This window comes from Malurus melanocephalus, unplaced genomic scaffold, assembly GCF_030028575.1.
Source record: "Malurus melanocephalus ecotype Western Australia unplaced genomic scaffold, MMel_1.1 scaffold_71, whole genome shotgun sequence".
Lineage (NCBI taxonomy): Eukaryota > Metazoa > Chordata > Aves > Passeriformes > Maluridae > Malurus > Malurus melanocephalus.
The window spans coordinates 477,888-501,242 of NW_026623303.1; the positions used below are offsets into that span (position 1 = coordinate 477,888).

Below are 23,355 nucleotides of genomic sequence, written 5' to 3' on the forward strand. Positions count from 1 at the left end.
CCATGTTGGACCTGTCAGTGTTGGAAGGAACCAGAAAACCTGGAGAGAAAAACCAAGACCATGTAGAGAAGACCTGCCCTCCCACCCTGCCAGGGCGGGAAAGTGCTTTGTGAGGAGCTCCATTAATTTAAACAGGATTACCCGAGGAAAATCACCACCATGTGAGCAAGAGGGCAAATCAGAAGTGCTATGAGTAACAAAGGGTTTTGCTTCAGCAGAATCCTGTTCTGCATTTGGGTCACTACACCATTGGTTTAAATGTAGTTACCTGGTGCCTTCTCCTGGACAGTGTTCTGCTCACTGTGGCCACGGTGACTCGGTGGCAGGGAGCCTCTGAGGGTCAGCAAGGTGGGGATGCAGCCCACACCAGACTCCTGCAGCCTGGCAGGGCTTGCTCTACAATTCAAGAAGWCTGAGCTAGAGGGGCACAAGGTGAAGGACTAGTACTTAATAATGTTTGATTTGATCTTTTGCCTAAATAAAATTTAACATGTAGACTATTAAAAATGGGAACATCGCATATATCATAAGGTCAAATGCTCACCAGTCAAAAATACCTACTTGCCTGTGCCTCTCCAGCCTTTTTGGTTATTTGCAGTATAATGCTGCACTTAATTCCAAACTYAAATGCTATGATTTTCCTCAAGGAATAGACAGGAAGCAGACTTTATCATCTCAGCGGTAATTCCTTCTAATACAGATCTGTAATCTGATATACAATGACCCACTATTCCACTGAAGAAATCTTAAGGCAGACAGAGGCTTTTGTTTCAGATTTTACAYATGGTTCTACATTTTAGAAATTGCGATCAGTAAATTAAACCATTAATAATTGTTAATAATACATGTATAAGCTATTAATTAGAAATTTGAAACTTATAAGTTTCCTTCACCATGGATCAAAATAAATTTGGATGAAGGACACTTACAAATGTTCTGAAAAGTAGTAATAATCTGTGATTTCAGGACAGAGCACAATGAATAAAACTGTTACTGAAAAATGGTATTGGATGCAAGGATGGAGTAATTGGTGCTTGAGCAGGTGTAAGGGATTCAGTAATAATTGCTGGTGTGAGAAATGAAATGTCTACATACATAAAAAATAAATGTCAGAAGTAATACTTCTAGGTGAAAAGGGAATAGTTTAATCACCTTTATTTTTTTAAAAAATCCAGTCAATAAAAGCAGCTAGAAAACTCTGAGCAGAAAAGAGTAAGATCTGTGATGGGAGTTAGTGAGGGAAGCCAAGCTGAGACATATTTCTGGTCATAACCCAAAGACACTGCTAAAATTAACAAAATATCACKCATATCAGATTCTCATTTAATTGCRATTATTCCTTTAGCATTGATGGTTGMTATTTAATCAACACTGAAATAATTAAAACAATATTGATATGTACATCATGCTCAAAGATCTTGAAAATATTGCCTTTATTATAATTTGTCAACTAAGTAATAACACTTCAGACAAACTCTGAGGCTTTAGCAATGAATGTGATGTGTGAGTAGTAAGAAAGGCAATAATTTCAAGTAGTCATGTCTTTATGACATTGGGATTAGCTCACAATAAATAGAAATCATCTSATTGCCATTAATTCTCTACAGAAGTGAATGGACAATTTTAAAATTTTCTTTGTGAGAATGGTTAGCAGTCAAAATATTGATTCACTTGCAGCCTCTTAGCATTAAAAGGACTATTTCATGCACTTTTAGGGTCATAAACATAAGATATCAAAGTGCAATAAGAGAGCCATTCAATAGAGAAGAAACTACTAAAGTCATGCGACACATGAAAAGCCTTCTCACACACTGGTTTGCTGTGATGGGGAAAAGAATTCTCCTCACCAACACCAAAATGTAGCTGCAATTCTATCATGTGTCCCACTATGGGAAAAAGTCCTTATTAAAGGGCAGGTGTTTGTACTCTTAATATGAGTTATAGCTTCATTACTTTAGAAGGCACGTTTAAATATGTCCTTCTCTTCCTTACAACCTTCAAAACCCAGTTCTTTTGGATTCATAATAGTGTAGCTTTGCATAAATCTGTTTGCTCTTATTTTATGACTTCCTCTTTCCCATCTCCTAAGCACTAAAGTTAAAAATATGTATTTGTAGCCTAGCAGAGGAAACAAACCCTCTTCCATGCTCAAATTACTTAAATTGTCTTAATTGGAGTACCAATTAAATGATTAACTGATTTTTCCACAACACAGTAAAATGACACTTCTCAGAAGTGATCTGTTGAGTCAGATTGTCTGCAGATTCAGGGAGTGCTGTATCTTTTGGTGTAGAGCGTGCACTTCAGAGGCTTTCATTGTCACTGCAAGGAATAGAAACTGTGGTTCTAGGGCAAAACGGCACATGGGCGTACAAGGTAAGAACGGGGCAATAGTGAAGGGTTGCCTACTGTGTTGACTGTTGTGGGAATGCAAGACATGCAGCTCATTTTTCCTAACTCCTTAATGTAGGAAAAAAATAGAGGTAGAAAAAATCCTAGTGCCCTAACAGTAATGTAGGTAGTCCTACATGCTGGTACTCCTGGAAGAGTACCACTCCTTGGTGCCAGATTTTACATGTAATGCCACTTACTCAAATTGCCCTGGAGTTCAATGGGTCTGCTCTCATAAGGGAAGTTATTCCTCTCTCTAGAAGGACGTGGGCTATGGAGTATGGATAGCTCACTGCTTTTCTGGCTACTAACCARTGCCATGGGAGCAGGCCACTGAATATGGAGACAACTCAGTTTTAAGGAAACTGCTGACAGACAGGAAAGATGACTCCTGGGGTAAACAACATGCAAGTTTGACATTTAACAAAAGGCTAAAATTCAAACAAAAGTATGAGCTAGTAACAAGTTGGAAGAAAAACTTTGGAGCCAAAAGGCACTTCAAAACTTGTTTGTTCCCATAGAGAAATGAACTATATTCCCCCTCTGGGTACAATCATTTCCTTCAGTGTTTCTGAGGCTGAGGACTGAAATATATGCATACATACTTGCATTTTGATGTTTACCCACACTGGTCTTCCCACCTTTGTTTCTTGGTGTTTGATAGTTTGCTAGTTTGATAGGTTTAAGTTGGTTTTGGTTTGGTCTTTTTTTTTTTTTCTTTTAAATCAAGACTATTCTTGTGGCCTTCTTTCCCACAACACACTTCAGGCTCAGTTTCTTCTCTGCCAGGATCCCCAGGTATTTCTCTGTAGACCTGCTTTCTATATTGTACTAATGCAGGGACTTGTTTTTCCTCTAATGCAGGAATTTGCATTTCCCATTGATGAATTTCATGAGGTTCCTGTCTACCCATTTCTCCAACCTGTCAAGATTCTTTTGAATCACAATCACATATCCCAACTCTGTGATATGCCACTGTGGTGTATCAGCCACTCTACCAGTTTTGTATTTTTTGTGAGCTTACTAAGGGTGCACTCCATCATGTCACCCAGGTCATTATTCAAGATTTAAAACAGCATTCGCCCCAGTATTAACCCACATGTAAATAGAGATTTGAAGATTGACTTCCAAGTGAACTTTGAGCTACTGGACAACCCTCTGAGCCTGGAAGTTCAACCTCTTTTCGGTCCACCTCACCTCTACTTCATCAGTGTGTCTAACAGGATTTTATAGGAGATGGTGTCAAAAGTCTTACTGTAGTCAGATAAACTATACCAGTTTATCAGTGCTCTGCTCTTGTCCACAAAGCTAGTCTTGTAATCACAGAAGTGCTGGTCAAGCATGACCTCCCCTTCATAAATCCATCCATCCCAATCACCATATTGTCTTCAAGATGTTTGAAAATGTTTTCCAGAAGTATTTGTTTCTTTACAAAGAAACCAACYAAGAATCAAGGTAAAGATGACTGGCCTGTAAGTCACCAGACCCTCCTTCTACCTCTCTTTGCAGGAAGGAGTAATATTWGCTTTCTTCCCATCCTCTGACTTTTGTTTTCCCATGACTGTCTCTGCAAACTCAGAGTGTCTCTATGTTCCTTCAAGGTCATCTGGCCCTGCTCTACCTTTTTATATTTGAGTTTAGACAAATCCAGTGGATCATCTATTCATAGATGAAAATCTGTGTATAGCAGCTACACTCCTGCCACCTTGGCTTGATTTGTTGCTTCCCAAATCAGACTTTTCTTGAGACTGAAGAATATGTTTGAAAATCAACCAAATGGTCTGCACCTCTTTTCTCTCCAGAACCATCTACCAAGGACTCTTCTAAGCCTATCCCTCAGCTGCCTGRGGCTGTGAATGGAGTTAGCACTGTGCAGAGATCAGGCCAGACTGCTCTCTTGCAGTCCAGGTTGGGTATCCAGTTTTTTACCTTCTTGCCTCCTCTGAAGATCCTGGACACCACCACCATCTCATGTTCAGTACAACCAAGGCTTGCACATCCCTAACCAGTCCATCCTTTTTGTAACTATGAGCTACACCAGAGTGCCACCCCTCCTTGACTCTTCCATCACCTGCTCCAGGAAATGGTCATCAACGCGCTTCAGAAGCCTCCTTTATTTCCCTGGAGGTTTTTGACTCTTTTTGTTTGGGTGTTTTTTTAATACTGTGTCTTAGTGTGTGGTATGAAGTTACTCTCACCATTGGTAGCCAGTGGAGATGCCAGATGGATCTAGTCTTTGATATTCGCAGCACCACCTGATCACTGCCTCATTACTTGGCACTTGTTCTACTGTATTAATGCTGTCAAATTTTTTTTTTTTTTTTTACAGACAAACACTGACTGTTGCACACAACCTGAAGTAAAAACAGCTGAACTCAACCTAGAATGAAACTTGAAGCATGGTTTTGTGCCCATGCTCCCACCACTGTCATTGCTGAAAACACTAACCTGTTTAGTGTCAGGTGGCTGGGGTAGAAAGGACTAATAGAAAGGTGTTTTGAAGGAAAATGTGTTCCATCAGAAAGGTTTAAGAGCAATATACTTCAACTTGAGGGCAATTTGCCAGTTCTTACTACCTCCAATATTAACAGTTGACTTGGCAAAGAGGGGAAGGAGAGGATGCAGCAGTTAAATATGTTGGTGTACGCAAAACAGTAATCCTCACAAAACTGTCATATTCTTTGTATTTGCCACTCATGTCCAGCATTAACAAAAAGTGATGCTATTCTTCAGAAAGCTGAAGAGACATTAAATTCCTTCCTCTTTAATAATTTATACCAGGGTCTCAACAGATCTGCAAATAACTTGAAAGCAGAGTTGTTTTTCAATATTTAAAATGTTATGAATATTCATCTTTCACTTTGACTCCTATCCASCACAAATGCAAAGGACAAGTGTTCAAAATGTTTTCCACTCTGGATCTAGTTTAATGGTTCTCTTCTCCTGCTTTCAGAGATTYGTCAGCTCTGAAAATATTACTCAGGCCCCTGTTTGCTCCATATCAGTACATAAACCATACTGATGAAACTAAATCCTTACTCATTACAGTCTGATTTTTGGATCAAGAGTTTCCTGAAAAAAATATACTATATTATAGATCATTTTCTGCATTGCTGTTACTCCYTCATCATTCCATAAGTTGCCAGGGGCATGGACCAGATACTCAAAGTCCCACCCAACTTGGCCTTGAACACTTCCAGGGATGTGGCATCTGCAACTTCATTGGCCAACTTGTATCCATTCCTCACCACCCTGAGAGTAAAAAAATTCTTCCTAATATCTAATTTAAATCTTGTCTTTTAGTTTAAAACCAATGCCCCTTGTTCTATCACTACCTTCCCAAGTAAAAAATCCCTTTCCCTCTTTTTTTAATAAGCCCCCTTTAAGCACTGGAAGATCATGAGATCTTTCCACAACCTTCTCTTCTCCAGGCTGAACAACCCGGCTCTCTCAGCCTGTCCTCGTGGGAGAGGCACTCCAGCCCTCTGACCATCTTCGTGGCCTCCTCTGGACCTGCTCTAACACATCCATGTCTTTCTTGAGCTGAGGACCCCAGACCTGGACATGGTACTTCAGGTGGGGTCTCACCAGGGCAGAGCAGAGGGGGAGAATGACCTCCCTCAACCTGCTTTTGATGCAGCCCAGGATGCCATTGTCCTTCTGGGCTGTGAGTGCACACTGATGGGTCATGGCCCCATTTTCATCCCTGAGAACCCCCAAGTCCTTCTGGCCAGGGCTGCTCTCAATGCCATCTCCCAAACTGAGCTCATTTCTGGGATTGCCCCGACCCAGGTGCAGCACMTTKCACCTGGACTTGCTGAACCCCATGAGGTTCCCATGGGCACACTTCTCAAGTTTGAACCAGTTCTGGATGACATCCCTTACTTCTATTGTGTCACCTGCACTGCTCAGCTTTGTGTCATCTGTGAACTTGCTGAAGGTGCACTGGATCTCACTGTCTATCACTGATAAAGATACTGGAGAATCCCAATCCCAAAAGAGAGCCCCGAGGGACCCTCTTGTCACCAGGAGAAGTAAACTTGCTCCATCTGGACATTAAACCATAGACCACAGCTGTCTGACTGTGTCCATCCAGCCAATTCCTTACCCATCATACAGTCCACATCTCAAATCCATGYGTCTCCAGTTTGGAAAGGATTCCATGTTCTTCTTCAGAGAACATTTACGTGTCTCTTGTGAGAAGATGCAAGGAAAAGAAAGAGCCATCCCAGAAAAAATTATAGCCTTTTCACTGAAAGACTAGCAATCAGAATGCTCATTTTAAAACAAAAAAAAAACAACCCAAACCCACACCTTACTAACAGTGCAGTCATTTGTTTGTTTCCAAGCAACCTTTGTTACTCCATGTACTCCCACTGATGAATTAAGCTGTCTGCTGGGAGGTTTCCCATGCTCCATATCATCGGGTGGTTAGTGTATACCCAGCAGCAATATGTTTTATAACCTTCAGAAAACACGAAACATTGCCATTTGCAATATGAATACATGAGGGTATTCTCATTATATACATAGGAAACCTCTCACCAAGCTGAGGAATATTTTCTTTCCAATATATTGTTTGTTTCCTTTGGGAAATACTGTCTTCAATAAAATAGCACCTTCATAGAGGCTGTAATGGGTTGTTTAAAAACAAGAAAATGAAAAACCCACACACTAGTCCTGAGAGAGAAGACATGAAGGGAATTAAGTATTTGTTTATGTCAAAGCATTAAAAACAAAAATACAAAATGTGCTATATTTAAATTAACTTTAATAAGAAGTACAAAAAGATAATGTTAAGCAATATTTTGCATGTGGTTAATAAATATTCTTCAACAGCAAGCAGTGACACATTCAAACATAAATCCAATAACTTCTTTTACATTTTAGAAAAGTAACAATTTTCCCAGTTAAAACAAGGTCACAAATTACAGAATATTATTATCCTCTTTAATTATTTATAACTATGAAACCTACTAAATAAGTAAACTGTCACCCAGCAGATTTTATATGACATTGATGTTCAAGGTTAAGTATACTTACATTTATCATGCAGCTTCTTACTGTGCATATTTGATTGGTGTTTAATTTTCTTTAAAATCATTGGTTTCATTCTTCCCAATCCCTTATTTCTTTTTAACATTCTGGAAGTGCCTATTTTCCAGGACCTATACATTTTCACACCTAAGTGACTCACTAAAGTAGATTTGTCATACAATGCATAAATGTTTTCTGACTCCAGCCCAGCTGAGAAATTGCAAACCATGTATGAATCAGACTCCGCTTTATTTTTACTATTTTTTTTAATCAAGTATAACAACATTTTGTATCATCTTTTCCACTAAGATTAAAGTTCCTTCAAATGTTTCCTAATAAAGTGACTATTTGGAGGGGAGAGGGTGAAGGGGCGCAGTTTAGGAACTGGTTTTTTAACAGTTTATAGATACGGTGCATATGTGTTCTAATAGATGTAAAGTACTACATTGCATTCCGTGTTATTAAGCTACAAGTAGCCTATAAACTGATAAATTCAGCCAAAATGAACATCTAATAAAGAATATCAAAAGCAGTTGATCAAAGCAATACCTTGTTCCATTCGCTATTTCCATCCATCCTCAACAGCATAGTTTGACTGATAAAGTATTGGAAAATAAATATAGCACTTCAACCTGTTGAAGCTCACCTCTTTTAATATCAGATGAATCAAAGCACTCATTGCAATTATAAAAAACCTTGAATGCATAAGGACACACTTCAGAACACCTTATYGAGTGAAGTATTCACAACATTATGTAAAGAATTACAATTTGAAAGCAAAATAGAACTTTTAAATTATCCAGCAATAAAAATATAATCATATATATTTATGTAGACTCCAACACTAGAGGAAGAGTATACATCATCTTGCATATTTTAAAACCTCAAATTCCTTTTTGTTAGTGTTATCACCTCATCCCAACTTATAGCACTTTCACAATATTCTTAAAGGGCATTAATAAATACCAGGAATAAAACAGACATCAAGTCCCATATTTCAGTACAATTGACACTTCTTTTAACGGCTTATTTTCATGGATTAAAGAACTGACAACCCATGTCCAAAGGAAAGCCCAGGTGTACTTTTAGGTGTACTCCTCTTCTGAAAAAGTCTTTACTGACTTCATTGATAGTGAAAAATACGATGAGGATGTGAATCAGTTTTATTTTAAATTCAGTGCAAATTTTGCCCTGATCTTCATCAGAGATGTCAAGCCCTCAAAGTTTATTCTTTTCCAGTAAGATATAATCACAGACTCCAAAACATGAGTTAAAAGAYTCACCTGGAGAGGGTCTGAATCTAAAAAATTTAGTGTTTTAAAATAGAGGGGAAAAAAACATTTTATGGAATCAACATCTGCCATGCATTGAAACAGTTTTGAACCTTTAACTTCTACTACTAAAGACCTAAAGTGAAGTCCCTCACTGATTCTCAGAGGGCTGTAATTAACAATTGGATTTAGAAAATAATTAAAAGTTCTATTTGTTAGGGAGTTTGGGTCATCTACAAAAATGAGGTGGAGGAAGTGTCCTTGACTAAAAAGAAAAAAAAAGATGGAGATATTAAAGGGATACAATTTTAAGTTACATTGCATGCTAAGAGCATTCTAGAAGAAGGTTCACTGTTGCTGGAATGATATAGAAGGAATCCTAACATTGCTTTAAAAAGAATCATTCCCTTTACGCAAGGCTTAATTGTGAGATGACTTTCATAAAAATTCACATAATTATTTTAGAACTTCAATGTGTGTAAGACACAAAATTTATATGTGATATAAAACTATACCACACAGAGACTTCATTTAGTTATGTTTAGACATTGGTACAATTATCATACTCTGTGYTTTTTAAATGAAGCTATTTAACTTACACAGTTTATTTTAAAATGTTTTCTTCCTCTACTTTAAAACTCAATGCATGACTTTATAAATTTTAGCATTATGTGTCTAGACATAATTGGGTATAGATGATGATAGCTTCATATCCACACTAAAATAATCTTTCAGGCAAATTTGTTAGGAATTGAAATGTTTGGCAGCACAGACTTCATCTATTTTGTGAAGGCCAAGGCAAAACTTGTGCACCACTAAGCTTTCAGAATAGGAATGAGAGGTATGGAGGATGAATGCTGACGCTCTGTGTTTAAGTGAAAGCCACACTTCTTAAGAAAACAAAATGTAGAATTAACAAGATTCTACCTAACTTCTGAAGCTTATTTTCTCCCTCCACCCAAGATGTCCCAAACAGCAGGAGATGCACAGCACTTCATGGTCTGTTTTCACAAAGCAGTCAGTAGAGGCCTCTCACTTTCAAAGGCACAGCTCATGTCCCTCAAGTTCAGCAGAATTATACAAGTACTTCCATTTTATTTGCTCTAAGAGCTACTGTCCCACAACTCACATGTTGCAAAGAAGGCTCAGAACTGAAGCTGAAACAAAAATACACATTACCTCCCTCAGTGACTTCTTCCTCAGTTATCTCACATTCCACTGCCATGGTAACAAAGCCATTTGTGTGTTCTCTTTTTTCCTTTCCTCCCCCATACATTCCTACCTCCTCCCTGCTGTTTCTGGCTGAATTCATGCAGACAGTTTTTGGTCACTTTTGAAGTCTCATCACCCTCTGTGTTATCTGTAATCACTGGGAAGGGAAGGTGATTCAGTAAGGCTCCCGTTTGGCTCTTTCCTGTGACTATATAGGCAAACTGGCTCCTTAATTTAGAAAAATGTTCAGAGGTATGAGTACTCTCCCAAGCTAAAGCTCATCTCTCAGAAAATCTGACACAATATTTTTACAAGATGTTCAACAATGCAGCAGTTAGAAGTTCAATTAGTGCAGCTATGGCAGGTGAAGGTAATTTAATTGGCCACAGCATAAATGAGAAGTTTCAAAGCTACTCTTCAGCACACAACTCTGTGACTTCATGTGAAGTCTTCAGCACATAACTCTGGCTGATAAACTGTGCTGATCTCTAGTTTTCATGCTGATTTATAAATTACTGTCAAATTAACTGACCACATGCATCAGGAAGGCTGTTTCATAAACCTCATCCATAATCACTGTAATTCCAATCTAACTTGACCACAGTATTTTATATTTGCATTTATTTTATTAATTTCTGAAGTCATATAAAATATGAYATGCTGACCCAAGAATAATGGGACAAGTAAATTAGATTAATATGACAACCAAAAAATTCAGTGGCAGATTCCATGTGCAAGCCTTTGATAGAAAAGTGACTTGCATTTTCTTACTCATTCTCCCCACTTTAAATATTTAAGACCAACAAGTTTTATTCAAATTATATGAACCCTCTAGATATTTGACATGTAAATTTGTGACATTAGCTTTAAAATCCCAGACACAGATTCTATACTAAATGAAACAACAGATTCATTCTAAATCAAAAGAAGGCTTAACTCTTGCGTTCTGGTATTCCTTGCAGGATGCTCCCATTCACTTGAATCTTTACATTTATATTCACTTATCTAGATGGTGGACTGACAAATTTGCAACTTACGTGTACTCAGTTGGGCCACTGTAAATGTTTCAGCAGTGAAACAGTAAAGCAGACTCCTTTCCATAGAAGGATTTTGCTTTAGTGTAGACCAATTACCTAAATTTTCCAGAGTATGGCCATTTTAAAAGCCTTACTGATGCCCACAATAACTGCAACTGCAAATAGTTTAAATTTCTTTTTTTTTTTTTTTTTTTAACTGAGTTTAACTGAGTATGCCTAGTTTTCCGGAAAAGTGGGTGATAAATGTAACTTGATTATGTGATGAACACCTGTTTTTTTTTACTGACTCAAGCATAAGTGTAGAGAAAAGGGTCAGTGGATGATAAATTAGTTGTACCCAATAAAAGCGGTAGCAGCAGGGCTGACTAACACGAGACAGCATTGGGTTTCTTGTGCCAGCTGAAGATATGCATTTTTTTTGCATGCAGCTCGGAGTTACCCAGATGTTATTTTCCAGAGAAGTCTTTTTGGAGAAGACTTTACTGTTAAAAACCTTTGAAGGTATCCATCTTAGATAAGGATGCAAAATCCTTCCTTATCAGGTAATTCACCATCACTGAGCACACTCATATTTGGCCTGGGGAGAGTTCTGACGATACTGTGTGTCGTGCACGGAGAAATACACAACAGTTTCAACACTGGGAAGGGTTTGAGTAGCTGGGATGTAGCCAAGGGTGGAACACAAACCTCTGTTTCTCATACCCCAGTCCGATGAGGTTTGGAGAGTCCCTAACCTTGCTGATGTGAACAGAAGGTAAGAACTCTCATTAGGTCACAGGAATAAGACCTCAGCCACAGAAAACATAATCAAGCTATTCAAGTTCAAGAGCAGTTTAGCAGGGGCCTCCATTAAACTATACAGTCAGAGCCCTTTGCCAAAAACAGAGTTAAAAGTGAAGGGATTTTTCTACAGTCCTAATATTTACAATTATTTGTACATATGTACATATTTATATATTTATTCATACCTGGACAATGTGATGTTGAAGGGACATTTTATCATTTACAAATGAAACATTTTTAAAATGTATGCTTATACCATGAAAAATCCCTTTTTTTTATTGCTTGCCTCCCAGCCTTTTGCTTATAATCACACTATTGCACACATCTCCATGTTACATGGAAGATCTACATTTACATATAAATATATATGAAAATAAGGATATTTTTATTTTAATGTTCTGAGTAAAGTGCTCATTTTTTAGCTACTGTTGATGAGAAAGGTTTTGTCTGATGGTTTAATTTGAGGGAATCCAAGGGATACACGCCTTGTCCATGCTTCTCCCTTTCTTTTGTAACCTACTAAATGTCTTTATTTTACTGATGTCCACTCTGTCTTAATTATTAATTCTATTTATAATATGCATTTGTGACCTTGGCATCTATACTGTCACACAAAGTACAAAACAGAATCACATCAAAAGCAAAGAAAAAGCAAGAAAATAAAACAGCAAAAGAAAGCGATGTTTCTCTTTGTTGTGTTTAGCACATTTCCATGTCTTAAGATACTCTTTTATTTGATTTTAGAAATATTTGTACAACTTTTTTTAAACTTTGAACATATCTATTTTATGCACTATACTCAAGTTACTGTACAAAACTGCAATAAATGACACTATACGACTACATATGTCTCTACTAGAAGACATCATCATAAAGGTGTATCTTTTTTAAAGGTCAACTAATAACTGCTAATGTATGTGTTAATCAAAATATTTTTGATTGGCCAGGTATACTAAAATCTAAATACAGTACACAATTATTATCTATGTTATGATTTACCAGGCCTTTAGGGGCATAAATAATCTTTGCAAAGGCTCAGATGAAAAACAGTTTTACTGATAGTATTAAATGTTCTTATAAAATTGCCAATAGCAGATCCAATTTTGTTTTATTTGTGTGTATGAAATACAGTTGATGCCTACTGATGACGCATGACCTTTTATTAAAAAAATAACATTCAAATCTTAGCAAAATCATTTCTAGTATACAAAGTTGTTTTAAAGTTATGTCAGCGAAATGTAAAGTTGCAATTTACAAAAGCAGCAGTAAGTTTTATTATATGGACAATTTCCTGAACTTAAATCATGGTTCTTGTTTCCCTTGAAAACAGTGCTTCCTGGGACAAATACAGGTAAATATTTTATTGGCAGGCTTTAGGAAAACATTAAGCAAGGAAAAAAAGTATATTTTACTACTGATATACCTAACCCTGAAAAATTTCTGAGCGCTTTTATGAGCCTGAAAATAATCCAGATCAGAATAATAAAAAAAATAATAAATTCAGCTTTGCTGAACCAGACAACCCAGCTTAGTAATATCAAATAAATAAAAGAAAAAGTGAAAAGAATAAGTATCTCACTAGCAGAAGTTGGTTATTGAATTTGATTAACACTTTTCCCTGAAACCAATTAGATGAATTTACTAACAACTTCAAAGAGCACAGAAGTAAGAAACTTGTGGCTTTTGCCATATTGTATTGTTTACTACCTCGTCAGTCTAACTAGTATCCAGAATGTTTGTGAAGAGCAGAACTGTACGACCTCCGTAYTCTGTTATGTACATAGGTACTGCTATTGTATGAAACAATTACACCTTTTTAAAAAAATCATTTTTTTTTAAATGACAGTTTCTTTCACTAAAGTAGAATCAGTTACTTTATAGAAAAATATTTTAACTTTAAATTAAAAAAATACTGTTCCTAAATAATTATGTAGGATCACATCTTCATTTCATTGTACGGAGAGAATATAATTCTGTATATTTGAATCCTAGTTTAACAGAGGTCCCCTGGGTTTAACTTTTAAAGAGCTGGCTGTATTTGCCATGGGTGCTATCTGTTTACAGACCCATGAATTAACACTGTGTCCCTCCTTTGGAGACACACAGAGCAGACATTTATATACATGCTGTACATAATGGTTCACAGATTAGCAGTTATTAGTCGGACTGTACATAGTGAACAACCTATGGGATTAGAATGATGCTTGAAGTCCTCAGTGCAAGTCAGCCTTTAGGTTGATGGCGCAAAGCCAAGTAAGACAGGTTCCCTGTTTAAATATGTAGCCCAATACACTAAATTAAAGGTACCAAATAAGACTGGAAACACTATTCTAGACATTCTGTCAATTTTGCTAACGCTGTTGAATGTCTTCTTTGCTTCTTGTGGCTTCGCTTCTGGTTTTGCCTTGTTGGGTTCTGCAGTTGTAGCACTCTTGGAGATGGTTGGTAGCACTGAGTCCTTGGTAATATTTGGAGCATAGTTGGCAACAGCCACTGCATAGGCATTGTTTTTCTTAATGACAGATGCTTTTTCTTTTTTCTATTGGAAGACAGCAGGAAGTTAAATATTTCATGTGTATTTGCCAGAATAGACTTAATAAAACATCATTTCAAAAGTAAAAGAAACAAATGAGCATATTAAAATAAAAAACCAGGAATACCATACTGATAAATTCAGATACAAAGAAAGACATTTCCAGTGTATCCAAAAAGAAGGTAGGAATGACATAAGATTGCTCTTGCATCGTCAAATGCCCTATTGAAGTACTGTGAGAAAGTGTCTGTTACTGTGATTGCAAGCATACCTAGAAAAGAGTTGGTCTTTCTCTAGTGGCTTTGCCTGTCTTCTTGCAACAGAATTGCAAGGTCTTTACAATGTTTTCGGTGAAAATTACCCCTCATAGTAGTAACATTGAAATTAAGCCACCTTTCTCTAATAAAACTAGCATCACTATTATTTGGACATGTCTTAACAGAACCACTAATAAATAAATGAATTTCAGTTAAGGGTATAGATTTTTTTGAGACTGTGGAGAAACGTGTGTTTACACACACACACATATATGTATATATACATAGGCAYACATAGAGAGAGAGCAGGACGAGATTGCAATTAAGTGAAAGAAGGACTCTAGACTGATAGTTTTAGAACTGAGCTGAGATTTAGCCCTAGAACTATTTCTGGTTTTCATAAATTAGTGTTTAAAAAATGCATAATAATGATGAAAACAGGAATAAGAACCTAAAAACCAGCAGAAGATAAGAGCTGGATGGAATTAAAATAATTTCATGAAACTCAGAAAAGGGAAACCTAAGTCCTGCATCTGGGGAAGAATAACCTATGCACCAGTGCAGGCTGGGGCTAATGGGCTGGAAAGCAGCTTTGTAGAAAGAGCCCAGGGAGTCCGTCTGGGTGGACACCAAGTTGAGCACAAGCCAGCAATGAGCCCTCACACAAAGGCCAGCAGCCTCCTGGGCTGCATTAGAGAGCGCTGCCTGCCAACCAAGGGAAGGGATCATTCCCTCCACTCAGCTCTGCTGAGGCACATCTGCACAGCTGGATCCAGTTCTGTGCTTCCCAGCTCAAGAGAGACATGGGCAAAATGAAGAAAGTACGGCAAAGGACCACAAAGGTGATTTAAAAGGCTGAAGTGTCTGAAATATCAAAGGCTGAGATATCTGGGGCTGTTTAATCTGGAAAAGAGAAGGCTCAGGGGGAATCTTATCAATGTATATAAACATCTGATGGGAGAGAGTAAAGAAGTTGGACTTTTCTCAGTGAAATCAAATTGAAATACAGAATATTCCACTTAAACATAAAAAACTCCCCAACTTTTACCATGAGCATGACCTAACACTGGCACAGGTTACCTCGAGAGATTGTGGAATCTCCATCCTTGAAGATATTAAAAATAATCTGGAAAATTAGCCTGAGCAATCATCCCTAGATGACCCTGCTTGTACTAAACTTGATATAAATTTGATGATCTCTAGAGGTCAATTCCAACTTCACCAATTCTGTGTTATTATGGGCTTGCATATGCTTTCAAAGGTCTAAAGTTCAGCTGAGGCAGTTCAATGGAGAGGCCACGTGTACACACTGGCACAGGGATATATAGGAATGAATATGGCCTTGGGGTTTTAGACATATACACAGGTACACAAACTAGTTCTGCAATATGACTCTAATTCTATAAATTGATCCAGTGCTTTGCAGCAATCTCAAACTAAGGAATTTCTAATATCCTCCAGGAAAAATTGGAAGGAAGTTTCTCAGGAAACAATATATATTATTTACATATATATAGAAATATAACATATATTACTTATATATAAAACATAATACAACATAATTTAAAATGTATGTGTATTGTTTAGAGACAATGAAATAAATATTAGATCTAGTCCATCTCTTCCACAAAATAYGGAATTAAGGAGATGAAGAAATAGTTAACTTCTGGATCATATAAGAAATCATCAGCTTTTGTATTGGTTTGTTTTGATTTTTTTAATCTAAAGGAAGTGACACAAGTAAGGGAATTCCTGTGATGTTTTTCATACAGATGCATTTCAATTTTTTTATTTCCCAAGGGAGGCATCTAGTCCATTTGCAATTTCGGTTTTAAATTACGTCCAATTTGCCATTTATCTGGACCATCTAAAAATCTTGCTAAGATCATCATGGTTAGATGTTGTTCCCAAAATACCTTGTCTTAAGAGATGGTGTCATATAAAGAGAGAATCTGGGAATAGTTTGGGAATTCAGCATTGTTCCTTATTGACTGGAATGTGAAAAATAGTTGATCAAATGTGTAGCTTGTTCCTGCACCTGCTTTCCTGTGAGATGAATTCCATGTCAGCAGCATTTAGACAAGAATTTCCATATAATGTGAATACAGATGACTGTCACTGACGAAACATATTTCATTTTAATTGGGGAAGAGGAAGCCTGGCTTTAGGTAYACAGATGCATTCACCAACAAAAAGCAAATTACCAAATCAAATTATAAGGGAGTACTTTAATTCCTCTATAACTCCTTCCTTTCGGTCACAATTAGTGTATTTTAAACGGTATCTGTAATGCCATTAATGAGACATGCATAATAAGGCTGAACCCTATTTTAGTATGAGAAACCACGACTATTTTAAAAGCTTAGCTTTTTGTGAATTCAGTTTGAAGAACGCAGAGAACTGTACACATGAATGGTGTATAAATCTTAGAATGGAATGGATAATACTGCCACTCCTAGGGAAGGAAGACTGCCTAGCCTTTAAACAGCTCCACTCCTAAGATCACRAGATAACAACTTCAAAGGAATAACCAACGGATGATCAGAGAGTTTATTACACATTATTACAATGCCAGGGCAATGTGCCACTCTGAAAAGATTCGCTCAGGAGAAGCTGATAAACTTGCAGTGATTTGGTATCTACCTCTAGCAGGAGGGAACAGATCCTGAAGTTATGGATAGTTCATGCCGTTCCAGAAGTCATAGGGAATGAAGAAGAATGTATATTTTCTCTAATTCTCCTTTAGTATTAACTGAACATTCTGCTTCTTTATGCATTCAAAATGCTGAGAAATCACTTAATGAAACCTGCCTCATATTTTATATAATCATTTAGGAAGAAAATAAAATTCTAGACTCTTTTAAGAAGAATCACAGAAATCAAGGTCTGGAATAGGACAAAATGGTATAATACATTGTCAGCCAAAATGAGCAAGCTTTAATATTTGTTTTGTGTTATTACAATGCTAAATTGCAAATACACAAATATAGGACTATCACCAGCACATTCTGTTCATGAAATGAGAAATTCTATCAGGTTAAAACATCTTCATGCTCTCACACCTACACCACTATAAAGACCAGAAAATTAGGGTGTGACTGTGTTTCTGTGTACTCAAAGCATCAACACATCATAGGTGTAGAATTTTGTACATTTTTTCTCTAAAAAAATTTTAAAATAAATGTCTAGCTATCACTAGGGATAAGTTTCAGAATACTGGAATGTTCAGAATTTTTATATTTTGTTATTTATAGTCCTTACATATATGGACATTAATTTGTTTTTCTAAACCTTATGTACCACAAAAATTAATACATGTATCTTAATATTCTTTTTTTCTTATTTCCAACTCAATTGAATTAAAAAGTTTAAAAAGTGATCAAGTGATTTAATATGGATTAAATTTTATGAATAACCAGGTAAACAGTTGTATCTGAGGAGTCAAAAACAGACAGTTCCCCAAAAAAATATTCTTGTTAACTAAATCTGGATTAATGAGATCAAATGAGATTAGCTACATAAGAACAAATATATTTCTGTTCAGAACAGAAAATACATCTACGTTCTTTTGATTTAAAGCATCATTCTTTTTTTATATAGCAAAATATCAAAACAATACATTACAGCTTATTTAGGTAATTAACTGGAAATAGTACTATTTCCTTAGGACTTACCTTATCGTTCACTACACTTTTTCCATCCCAGGCCCATCCTCGTTTTGTGAAATAATTTACAGTTGCAAATTCAATTAATGCAGAGAATACAAATGCATAACAAACAGCAATAAACCAATCCATAGCTGTTGCATATGCTACTTTTGGGAGTGAATTTCGAGCACTGATGCTTAGTGTTGTCATTGTCAAGACAGTTGTTACACCTGTAAGGGGACACAAAAACATCAACAATTTCACTTGGATTTTGAACCTTAGCAAAAATAAACCAAAAAATATTATGGCACGTTTTTGAAACACAATGGAAAATTTTTCTATCTAAGATGGTGACAAACATTGATAGAATTATATTAAATTATATTAAAAGTTGTATCTGGATTTTCCTTTCGAGTAATTTCAGTTCCATTTCTTGTCTAAACTTTTCTTTTYTAATAAGCTCATGATTTTGCTTACAGAAATTAGCTCTTTTTTTAAACTATTAGGGCAGGTAGGAACAAAATTAAATTTCTTAATGGATCCATCCAATTTACATTAAAGTAATAATGATTAATATGGTAATGTTTGCTAGCTGGCTTCACTGCAGTGGCTGCAGGTCATTTTTATGACCCATATTTACTGAAATTACCACACAAATATATCTTTGTTATGAGTTTTTTTGGTTTTTTTTTGGCCAGTAGCTGTCTTGCTAACCATTCAGTGATATAGTTGAAGATATAAACAGGGTAAGTTTTCATTCAGGTGACATGAATTGTGTTCCAGAACAGCATTGATTTGAAATGACAGGTTATTATAACTGTATTATGTGCCAGAAAACAAGAGTCGGTGATCCAGGAAAACTGTTGATTCACTGTGGCAGTTACTAACAGAACTCTGCAGTACTTTTTACATAAAGAGGAACCATTAAAAAAAATTAAAAACCTCCTAAAAAATCAGAGAGAAAGGTACATGGGAGGAAAGGAAGAGAAGAACATTTTTCTGAATCAGATTTAGCAAGCAGAAACCCACAGCCATAAACACAGTCTCCTTTCCTGAAGTAAATCAGTTCTCTCACCTCAGGCTGAATCATACCAAGACAAACTAAACTATTCCCTTTGTGGCACACCATTAAGTACCTCTCCAGAATTAAAAGCAACACAAAGTGATATACTTAGCACAGATCAGCAAACCTACACTTCATTATGACAGGCAAAGGAGATGCCATGGCAGAAATATTAGTAACAGCACATCACAGCTTTAACAAATACACACTCATAAAACTGTTGTAGGAGGCTTCCCAAGAGAAAGTAAAGTCACTTTCCCTAAACCAGATCTGCTGTCAGCAATCTGTCACCTGGGTTCTGCAGCACCGACACAGCTCTGATTCTCCTTTTGCTACAAGAGAAGAAGCAATTTTAACCACTGTAGGAAAGGGAAGAGAGGCAGAATTACAACTACTGAGACCTCCTCAGGCTTCACAATTTTCATCCCTGCAGTAAGGAATCTCCATCTCTGAAGGTGCTACAAAGGGTGACAAAGCAAGGCTGAGTGGACTCAGCCTCAGCTCTTTCAAAGGTCTTTGCAGCAGAGAAAACAAGGCACAAAAGCATCCTGCTGAGTCACACAGTACCCAGAGACCTCAGCAAACATAAATCTCTAATTGCTGGTTTTCAGCCCCCATAAATTAAACAAGTGGATTAGGCCTGGAATCAGCCATGACACGTTTGGGATCTCCTGGTCTATACAACGAAAAGGAAGCAGCGATCATACTGCACAGTATGAAAATGTGTAGACAAAATATACTTTATAAAGAGCTTAGTCTTTCCTAACACGCAACATATGGCTTAATTATTTTCAGCACCTCAGGGAAAAGACAGCTTATCTTACATTTAAAATTATCACATGTAAATTTTAACTCTGGTCCTGAGCTGCAGATAAATCATTATAATTATACAGAAGTATCAGTAAAGTGAATGTTTCTCAGATATAAAGTGACCTTATCCACATGTAAATATATACAGTYGCTAAGGTACTGCTCTCTTTATGTCCCACTTTAGAGAATAAATTAATCTTATGGAAACCCCATTGAATTCTTCAGAAATCTGATTTAGGATTTACTGCTGACCTTTCCTAGTCTAGGTTAAAACACTGTGAATTTATATCTTGYATCTTGCTACCACTTGACAATTTCTCTAAAAAGTTCAGCAAGTTACACCCATTTGTGACCCAAATGCTAATGAAGCAGCACGCTGTCAGACCATTGCCAACACACTTTCATTTATTCYTTCACTCTATAAATTCAAGCTACCACAGTCATTTAACCTGAAGTGAGTGGGAAAAAATGGACAGAAAATTTAATCTGCAATACCTGTCAGTTTAGGATTCTTTYGTCCTTTTATATTGCTGTTATTATTCAGAGAAAAGAAATACGACTTTGCACATTATAGTTATTTTGAAAAATCAGTATTATCAAGTCKTCTTTATGAAAAAGGACTGAATAGAAATAACCTGCCTCCTTGCCTCTGCTAAATCTAAGACTGAAAAGTTATTAATGTGTAAGAACATGGTCAACCTGTAAAATAAAACTCATTTATTTCACAAAGATTTCACTTAAAACSCCACAAAACCCATACACTTACTAGATCAAAACCATTCCTCATTGCTTATCTAATACATAACACTACTGACTAAAATTGGTATAAAGCACAGCAAGTAGATGATACCCCTAAAATGAAGCAGTCAAAAAATATTTTGAAGGCTATGTAAAGACTGCACAATATCTCACGATGACATAGAAAAACCACAGTTTACATATAGGACAAGAATTGTCTTCTATAGCCCAGCGCCCAGAAAATGTGGAAACTGAACTGATGCCAGAAAGGAATGGTCAGSTATTATTTTGTAAGGGACCATGAGCAGTCATCAGTTTGTCTTTGAAAAAGATACAGAAAATAAACCATTAACATTTCCTTTTTCCAAAGAAGACCAAGCATTTTTAACTTGACAGAAAGCATCCTTACAAGGTTTGCTCTCAGCAGTGCATGCCTATAAAGCTAAATATCTTCTATCACTACAGGTTTATCCATTCAAGCCAAGACTGGAGCTATTTGATTGCCTGAGAATTTTTTTTATGGTATTGTTTTTGAAACGGCTTTTGCTTACTGGAGAGAGAAAATCCATCTGCAGAGCTGTAAATTCAACACTTTTCACTGGCACTAAACTTATATCGGTGGAAAATACCAGCTCTGTTATGCTTGTAACAGCAGAAGAGGTAACTTGAAAAACTAGAAATATCTAACTGAAAACACAGAGTGGGAATTGGAGGAGCTAGCACATACATATTAAAGTCAAAATCTGTCATGATGACTTGTTTATACCCACATTTGTATGCAAAAGTCAGGCTACTCCTTGACAGGGACAAATTTTTGGACCCTAATTTCACCTCTTGTATATTAGCAGGTTTTCCTAATTTGAAGAGACTTTAGTCAAGTAATCATATCCCAGCCTTCCTGTGCTAGAATGTGGACACCTCCTTTGAAACTGAAAGTTAATTAATGAGTTATCAAAGCACATTTTAGTAACAAAAGAGGTACTGCAGCTTTGCAAGTAATTTGTACAAAATGTTTAAAATGTGCTCTATTTCTTATCATTTCAGAGTACTCCTCCCACTATTTTATCCTTTAATCACTGAAGTTTGCAAAGTTCAAATAATGGTTGAAGAACATATCACAAAAGGATTGATAAATTACCTTTTTTTTTTTTTTTAATTTGGTAAGTTAATTTTATTTTTCTATTTTTTTAGCAGCAATTGCAAGTGTGTTTTGGTAATTAGATAGYCCAAAGCCCAAACAGATTCATAAATGCAAATAACAGCAGAAAGAAAAGATTGTTGACCATTTCCAAGATACAGATTACTACTTCATTTTATCACTCCAGGACCAAATGGTTAGAGGTACAAACAAAAGGTTAAAAATCCTCGATGTAGCATGATTTTAAATATTGCACCACAACATTTAGCTACACACTATATTGTTTGCTTTTATTTACGCAGTGGCACTGTGTTATGAGAGAATGCAATATAAAAGGCGTGTACCGTGATTTTGCTCGAACACCAGGARGTAACTCTGAACAACCATTGAGAGAAAATAGCTCAAGTGCTCTGTCTGCCCTTCTTAGTAAAACAACAGCACAAAAGAGCTTTTTTAAAATAGCATGGGAGGCAAGAACCATAACATAATCTATTTCCAGAAAAGCTGAATTCAGTCAGTCAGGTGAGCTGCATATACATGTGGTACAGTTGAAGCCATGCTGCTTCACTGCATCAATATTGAGCAATGGAACAAAATTCCCTGATGAGCAACGGACAAGCTTATTCCCAAAGCTGGATGGCAAGTGCCATTTAACCCAACTCCAATAAAAGTTGCATGCAATTATGCCAGCACTGGAACAYGAGCTAGTGTTTTCACACATCGCTGAGCTGAGGAGACATATTAGCTTGTTTGCAGGCAGATGAGTCTCTTACTCAGGGCTAGGTTTCCAATGCCCACTGCCTACCACTATATTATTATATCTACATTTAGCAGAAATTCCCAAGGAATTATAAACTGAAGAATATGAGTGTGGGATATCTCTAAAGGCACARAAGATAATCTGCAGCATGTAAAAGGAGAGAAAAATAGACAGTTGAGATTTTTTTCAGTGAAATGACAAAAGGTGYGTTGTATATATAGGATTGTTCAAAAGGATGGGTCCCTATTATTCAATTCCCATGTAAAAACAACCAGAGAACAAACTTGAATTTCCTGGGTTTCTCTTTTAGCAATTAAAAACTTTMTTTGGGTTTGTGTGGCAATGTTTTGGTAGTGGGGGGATAAAAGAGTGGTGTCTGTGAGAAGCTGCCAGGAACATCCTGCAATTCTGAGACATCTAAAGCCAGCCAGCTCCAAGAGGGAGCCAAAGCCAAACCCAACGCTGACACTGGCAGTGCCTCTGACATGACTTATTTAACATAGAGAAAAAATGATATTGAGCAGAAGCAATTGCTGCCAGTGAAGGCAAGTGAGAATATGTGACAGAAACAACTCTGCAGACGGCCGATCGGTGCAGAAGGAACAGGAAGAAGTTCTCCAGGCACCAGGGAAGAGTTACACACTGTGGTATAAATCATGGAGAGGCAGCTGTGCCCCT

General features: G+C 36.7%; 1 protein-coding gene across 1 annotated transcript in view; it reads right to left on the reverse strand.

The window, feature by feature from the left end:
* Nucleotides 1-13,224: 13,224 nt before the first annotated feature.
* GABRA2 (gamma-aminobutyric acid type A receptor subunit alpha2) overlaps nt 13,225-23,355 on the reverse strand; it is a 58,554-nt gene continuing 48,423 nt past the window's right edge. The window contains exons 8-9 of the mRNA XM_057366745.1: nt 18,196-18,398; nt 13,225-14,270 (exon numbers count right to left, since the gene is read on the reverse strand). Of these exons, the coding sequence (XP_057222728.1) occupies nt 13,962-14,270; nt 18,196-18,398 (512 nt within the window). The 3' untranslated portion in view covers nt 13,225-13,961. The remainder of the gene's footprint in view (nt 14,271-18,195; nt 18,399-23,355) is intronic.